This window comes from Mytilus trossulus, chromosome 6, assembly GCF_036588685.1.
Source record: "Mytilus trossulus isolate FHL-02 chromosome 6, PNRI_Mtr1.1.1.hap1, whole genome shotgun sequence".
NCBI lineage: Eukaryota > Metazoa > Mollusca > Bivalvia > Mytilida > Mytilidae > Mytilus > Mytilus trossulus.
In genome coordinates, this window is record NC_086378.1 from 57,875,175 (window position 1) to 57,883,441 (window position 8,267).

Genomic DNA, 8,267 nt, shown 5'->3' on the forward strand with positions numbered 1-8,267 from the left:
TTCGTTCGTCCCGCTTCAGGTTAAAGTTTTTGGTCGAAGTAGTTTTTGATGAAGTTGAAGTCCAATCAATTTGAATCTTAGTACACATGTTCCCTATGATATGATATTTCTAATTCTAATGTCAAATTAAAGTATTGACCCCAATTTCATGGTCCACTGAACAAAGAAAAAAGATAGTGTGAAGCTCAGGTTAAAGTTTTTGGTCAAGGTAGTTTTTGATGAAGTTGAAGTCCAATCAGATTTGAACTAAGTACACATGTTAACTATGATATGATCTTTCTAATTTTAATGCCAAATTAAAGTATTGACCCCAATTTCACGGTCCAGTGAACATGTAAAATGATAGTGCGAGTGGGGCATTCGTGTACTATGGACACATTCTTGTTTTTTTATCGACATAATATATTTCATTCAGTGGTCGTTGATCGCAATTTGCAAGCTAATCAACTTTCGCGTTTGTTGACCGAATCGTGATATCAATAAACATTAAAAACAGAGCACGTGGAAAACGTGACAGATAAGTTAATTGGAAAAGCTATGACAATTTTTTTAAAAATCATCCATAGGTTTCCATCTTCGAATTAAACAATTCCTTGGCAGTTGATAAATAATTTGTTTTAAAAATGTGTTCATTAAAAAACTGTTATCTTTATTCACCTTTAAGTTAATACTCTGATATGATACTAGGATAAACATGACATATGCTACTTAAATTAAAAAGATATATATAACTATAATGTATCTGGTATATAAAACTAAAATTATGGTTTATGATACTATAATTAACCTGGTTTATAAAACTAAAATTAACCTGGTTTATGATACCAGAATAACCTGGTTTATGATGCTTAGATTAACCTGGTTTATAATACTGTAATTAACCTGATTTATGATACTAGAATTAACCTGGTTTATGATCCTTAGATTAAACTGGTTTTTGATACTTAGATTAAACTAGTTTATGATACTGTACTTAACCTGCTTTATGATACTAGAATTAACCTGGTTTATGATACTAGAATTAACCTTTTTTATCATAATAGTATTAACCTGGTTTATGATACTGTAATTAACCTGGTTTATGATACTAGAATCAACCTTGCTTATGATAATAGTATTAACCTGGTTTATGATTCTAAAATTAACCTGGTTTATGAAACTATAAATAACCTAGTTTTTAATACCATAATTAACCTGGTTTATGATACTGAAATTAGTCTGGTTTGTGATACTTAAATTATCTGTTATAGGATACTATGATTAACCTGATCTATGACACTATAGTTAACCTGGTTTATGATACTATAATTAACCTGGTTTATAATACTTTAATTAACCTGGTTTATGATACTATAATTAAACGGGTTTATGATACTATAATTAGACTGGTTTATGATACTATAATTAACCTGGTTTATGATACTATAATTAACCGGGTTTATGATACTATAATTAACCGGGTTTATGATACTATAATTAACCGGGTTTATGATACTATAATTAACCTAGTTTTTAATACCATAATTAACCTGGTTTATGATACTGTAATTTATCTGGTTTACGATACGAAAATAACCAGGTATAAAGTATTAATGCCTAATGCCTCGGCCACACCTTACCAGATAGCTCGAACGGACGCCTAACGGATAACTTTTTTTCAATCCGTTCATGTCCGTTAGACGTCCGTCCATATCCGTTGCATGTCCGTTAAGCGTACGTGTTATCCGTCTACGTCCGTTCTATCCGGTGGAAAATTTTGAGCATGTTCAAAACTTTGAACAGACGCCCAACGAATAAAATGTCCTTTGAATGTCTGTTAGGCGTCCGTTTTGTACGGTACTCGTCCGTTTCGTTTCCGTTTTGTATCCGTTACGTGTGTTTATACATTTGTGTACATCCGTTGGAGGTCTGGAAGATAAATTCACCAACGGACTTCTACCGGACGTTTAACGGTAAAACAGATGTTGAACGGACGATGAACGGACTTCTACCGGACTAATAACGGAAAAAACGGATGATGAACAGATCTGAAACGGATAAAAGCCAATTGAAATTTTCGCGTCAGAAATGCCTATTATTGGTATGTCATATTTCTTAGGGCTCATGAATTCTTAATACTATTAATCGATAATAGAGTATAGGCACGTCTTCACAATCAAGAGTTCTTATTCAGGCAAGACAATCCCCTTTGGCGGAATTTTGAAGAACAAACCAAAACCAGTTACACAGAAACGTTTTGAATATTTATGCGATTTACATTTATTATTATTGTCGCCTTTGATTTTTCCGTATATCTTGTTCATCCGTTTTATCCGGTACGCTTCCGGTAGGTGTCCGTTTTATGCGGTACTCGTCCGTTACATGAACGTTCGACATCCGTTCTTTCCGGTACGTGTCCGTTTCTCGTACGTTGCATATCCGGTGTGTGTCCGTTATGCATCCGTTAGACGTCCGTTTTATTCGGTCAGTACTTCAACGGACTTCCAATGGACACATGTAACAATTTTGCCAACGGACAACTTTTATTTTCATCCGTTCGTGCTATCCAGTAAGGTGTGACCGAGGCTTAAGATAAATAGAAAAGTAACCAATTCATTAATTGTTCTGAATTATATCATTTGTTTGTATAAAGTTAGTTTTAATAATTAACGATATTCAAAACATAAATTATTTCAAGATATCATAACTCACAAGTTCATGTGTTCATTTTTGTTAAAGGCAATTCTTGCATATTGTTTTTTTTTAACTAAAAATGAATAATGATTAAACATATGTTGACATTGTTCATATACATTGAGGTTATTTATTTGGTTGTAGGATGACACAGAAACAGTATTTGTGGATGAAGGAGAGCAGAAGAAAGTGTAAGTTTTTATAAACATATTTTCAGTGGCGGATCTAGAAATTTTTATAAGTGGGGGCCCACTGACTGACCTAAGAGGGAGCCCGCTCCAGTCAGTGATTCCCTATATAAGCAACCAAATGTTTTCCCAAGTTTAATGATTTTATGATTTTCTTCTACAACTCAAACAAACCATCAGAAGATTAACATAATGTACACTTGATTGGATGAGCTAGAGTGTCATAGATGAGCTAGAGTCTCATAAATGAGCTAGAGTCTCATAAATGAGCTAGAGTCTCATAAAATAGCTAGAGTCTCACAAATTACCGAGAGTGTCACAAATTACCTAGCTAGAGTGTCACAAATTACCTAGAGTGTAACAAATGAGCTAAAGTGTCACAACGCATAGATGAGAAAATAAATGATGTAGTAAATTTTGAAATATTTTCTTATTCAGAAAATCAATATACGTTTTTATCTATACAAAAATCAACAATATATATGTGCATTAATATTATGAATCAGGACGAAAACACTGTCTAAGGTAGCACGACAATAATTGCTTTGACTCGATAGTAACTAATATCCAGTAAGGTGACAGAACACTTTTAAGCAGATACATGGTTGTTCAGTAGAATATATTAAATAAACGCACTACTTTTTTTTAATGGAAAATACAAGTAAAAATGCATGGCATAATAAGGGAAAGAGTAACACTCTTGTTTGATTTGTATAATTTTTCATTGAATTGTGCACATTGAAAGAAAAATAAGATTGAAATAGTATAACATGTATTTTGCAAGGTAATTCTACTAATTTTTTTCGGAGAGTCTGTTAGTATTTTATCACCGTACTGAATATAAGCTATTATTAGGTAGTTCAGGAACGTAGTAATAATGAATGAAAAAAAAAACAAAAAAAAACAAGATAATGCGATATAGTATAATAAAACAGCTTGGCCTCGAAAGAAGTAGTGTAAGCCAAATACAGAGATATAAACATGATAAAATGTAGCATATCCGACAAGAGCTATCAGTTTGATCAAAATACCAACCAATCGTGTTGATCAGTAAAATATGTTATAATATGACGCATTATGTAGAGACTGACCAATGTTCAAGCTCTTATGATTCACATTATATTCTGCAATACTTAAAAGAAGGGAGTATCGAGACATTTAATCGTGCATCAAATTGCACTGCCGCCATCTTGGTCCACCTTCTATGCAGAGCATCTATTGTTTGAGTATATTGCTACATGTTATTCGTTTTTGTCCCTATGCATGACATACTGGGCCTGAAACAAATAATCAATGAAATATTGAATATCTATTTTCTTTGAATACATCACTGTTGTTATGTGAAATACTATTTTCAAATTGAATTAAGCACACCAATGGCATAATAAATTTCTCAAAAGATCTTGTTAACACCAGATGTTCTGCATACACAACCTTCAATTTTTCACTGACGTCATTTAACAATAGAGTCATTTAAAATTTTCCAAAGATATCACTGATGCAGATTATAACAAAATTACAATGATACATGTATATGTTATCAACAAAACAAACAATTCAAGATGCATGTATTGATAAAATGTATAAGCATTATGTGCGTATTTTAATATTCTGGACACCATCTAATTAAGCATCGAGGTGACTTCCGAAGACTGCCGATTGTCATTTTACCCGATATAAACATAAATATAGATATTGAAAGATAGCAAACACGTTATGTAAATCGTCGGTAGCCTGCTGTACATTTCGATTACTGCTTAAGGAGGAAAATGATAACATTGAATGGAAGTTTTGTTTTATTTCAATTTATTTTTATGTTTACTATTTACCAGAATATTTTCCGAGAATCCATAATTGATTCCGCTCTTTTATAATTGTGACAAAAATTAAGAAAAACACTTTTCAATGTTTACATAGGAGGTACTATTTTGTCACTAGATTTCCCACTGTAGGTGAACAAACATGATAAATGAATGAATTCTGGAGGTAATTTTCTTATTGTATTTCCTCTTGTCTTTATCAATTTTGATTCATACATTCTGCTTTATAAAGAACATGATAAAAATAGTGTTGTTTGGTATTGCATGCGTTTTATTTAATAATTATATAGATAATATAGAATAATATCCCTTACTTATATAAACTTTTTATGTGTTCGATATAATTATTTGTCTTACCTCCTATACATTTCTATTAATATCATTGGTTCACAACGACCACGTGGAGACTTGTATATTTCATATGGGATTAGTAGGCATGTTTAATTTCAATACACGGTTAGTAGTGCTGTTATATCCCTTTAAGAATACACCATCACGTAAATCTGAAACGTTTCACCCTGACAACATCCCGAAAAATGATAATGAACAATTAAAACATATGAATAAAAATCATTTTTAAAAAGCTTATTATATATAACAAGTTAACGTTGTTATGCATAAGGTTGACCTTTGTTTTTGTATAGACCAACAGAACTAGGTTCCTTATATTGAAAACTTGATCACTTTGATAGGTCACTAGTCCATATGTTAAGATAGTTGGTAAGATGAATTCTTCACACAATGTGCTAATGACCTAATGCGATATATATGGGATAAGAAAATTCCATCCGAGGTTCATGCTTTGCTCCCACAACGGTACCATGTATATCATATCAGGTCTCTAGCACACTATGTAACTAATATGGGGTTCGAGCTTTGCTCTCACCCAATATGAAATTTACTGACACCATGTATATTGTATTCGGTCACTAGGACACTATTTAACTAATACATGTATTACATAGTTTGCTAGTGACCTAATACGATATGTACATGGGGTCAGTAAATTCCATATGGGGATTCGAACGAAGTGTGCTAGCTATATATTGTAACCTCATACGATATATATATATATTGTATGAAGTTACACATATATATGGGATCAGTAACTTCCATAAGGGTTAAGAGCGTATAATGTCACTAGCACACTGTGTTTCGAATTTATTTCACCGATCATCTTAACATGTGGTATTTAGACTAGAGGCCTATCAAAGTGATCAAGTCTTCAATAGCAATAATTTACTAACATTGGTCTATACAAAACCAAATGTCAACAGTGAGCTTTTAGAATGCATTTCTGTAAATATTGACAATGCAATTTCCCATAGGAACTCCTTTTACGGCTAAAACTGTACCACGTTTTCTATGAAGTTTTGAAAAAAATATTATCCTGGAATTGAAAGTTCGTTTGCACCACAATTTTTTTCAAAGGTCAAAAAATAGGGCTGTGCGGCAAATTTTCAACGTGTATATGCCCTGAACTTCTCAGAGTTTAAAATTACACTAATTTTCTTAGCTACCCGTACCTATAAAAGGTTACCACAGATTTCAATGTAATCAATATGCACGTGTTTATTTACTGGTAATATTCCCAAGTTCTGTCTCTGCGATATGGAACACAGAGATCATAACTGGGAACCAGTATGTAAACAAAATCAATTATCTATGAATATTCAATTTCTCCCCAAAAGAGGAGGGTTTTCAGGATCGGCTGTATTTACAAAGTGCAACCTATAATGTCTTATTAATTTGTTTCAATCGTTCGTCATCAAAATCTTCGTTTGTTGAAACCTTTAAGATTTGTCCTCAACACCGTGTAAGTTTTAAAAAGGTATTCAGCACTACTACTAACCGTGTATTGAATTAACCACGCTCACCACCACCATATGAAAAAACACAGTTCCAATAGTTGCTTTCAACCAATCACATTCCTAGAAATGTATATATGATAAGATAATGAAAGGCACATATATATGTAATGTGTTATTGTAAACTTGTTTTCTAAGCATACACAATAATATTGTATTCATTTTTTTTATTGTATTGTAGGTATAGTAATCCCGTGGGTAGCTTGTGCCGTTATGTTAATCTTTCTCGTTTTTGAAACGACAACTAATACGTTCCAATTTTTTGAGGTACTCAATTATCAGTTTTTCATGTTTAATAGCAACTCGACGAAAACCCAGTCAATAAACCAGATAGGAAAAACCATACCAGCTCTATCAAGCAAAGCTTTTATAAAGCAAGTCAATTATACTTCCACTACTAAAGAGTTGCAAACATCGACTGTTAATCCTACACTTGCCAATCTCACTCATTGTTTATGTCCGGAGTTGATTCGGGGCTTAGGAAACCGGATGTTCCAATTTGCAACACACTTTGCTGTTGCTAGGTCAAAAGGTATGCGGTTAATTATCCCTAAACATTCGGAGTTAAATCGTATATTCAAACTCCATGACATTGAAATATGGGATAACATAACCATATGCAGCAACTTTACTGTCCGACTAGAAAAACAGAACTGTGCATATGACAAAAATCTATTGAACTTCAACAGTTCTCAAAATATAAAACTAATTCGTTGTCTACAGTCTTATAAATATTTTGACAACTATACAACTGAACTGAGGAAACAATTTACATTTAGAGACCAAATACTCCAGGAAGCAGAAATTGATCTAAATCAAATAGTCAAACGACACAATATAGAATCTAGAAGGGATATAACTCTTGTCGGTGTTCATGTACGCCGAACAGACTGGGTGGATAACCCGCATGGTTATAATGTAGCAACACCACAATATATGACGCAGGCCGTGCAATATTTTAAATCAAAATATCAAAATGTAATGTTTATTGTGTCATCTCTAGATATGCCATGGACTAAAGCTAATATGCCAAACAACACAAAACTTGAATATTTATCTAATCCGAAAAGGGAGGTAATCGTAGCTACTTTAGCATTATGTAATCATACAATAACAACAGTCGGATCATTTGGCTGGTGGATAGGATGGCTTACGGGAGGAGAAGTCACATATTTCAAATGGCCAGCAGTAGAGGGGACTCTCTTACGAAAACAGTACAGCAACGATTACTCTGATTATTTCTACCCGAATTGGATTGGAATATAAACGATTCCTGTAAACTAAAATATTTCTAAATTCATTTAAAAACCTTTTATTTATATATATATATATATATTTGTAGGATCCTTTACTATAGATAATTTAGCTGATCTGTAACAATAACATCTTCATGCCTTATATATCATGTACTGTAGTACGCCGCTAGATTAAAACTGACGTGGAAAGGTAACACATGCCCACCGAAAGCTCATTTTTTGAGAGCCCATGTGGTCGTGTGGTCTAGCGGGACGGCTGCAGTGCAGGCGATTTGGTGTCACGATATCACAGTAGCATGGGTTCGAATCCCGGCGAGGGAAGAACCAAAAATTTGCGAAAGCAAATTTACAGATCTTACATTGTTGGGCTGATGTTTAGACGAGGTATATAACACTTGAAGTAAATAAATGTGTAACGGTGTGATCTGTGACAAGAATGATTTTAGATGGTAATTTGGCACA

General features: G+C 33.1%; 1 protein-coding gene across 2 annotated transcripts in view; it reads left to right on the plus strand.

The window, feature by feature from the left end:
• The window catches only part of LOC134723585 (galactoside alpha-(1,2)-fucosyltransferase 2-like), a 107,831-nt gene extending 99,765 nt beyond the window's left edge, over positions 1-8,066 (plus strand). For both annotated transcript variants that reach the window (XM_063587157.1, XM_063587156.1), the window contains exons 2-3: positions 2,818-2,864; positions 6,731-8,066. In XM_063587157.1, the coding sequence (XP_063443227.1) occupies positions 2,819-2,864; positions 6,731-7,815 (1,131 nt within the window). In that variant the 5' untranslated portion in view covers position 2,818 and the 3' untranslated portion in view covers positions 7,816-8,066. The remainder of the gene's footprint in view (positions 1-2,817; positions 2,865-6,730) is intronic.
• Positions 8,067-8,267: the final 201 nt, after the last annotated feature.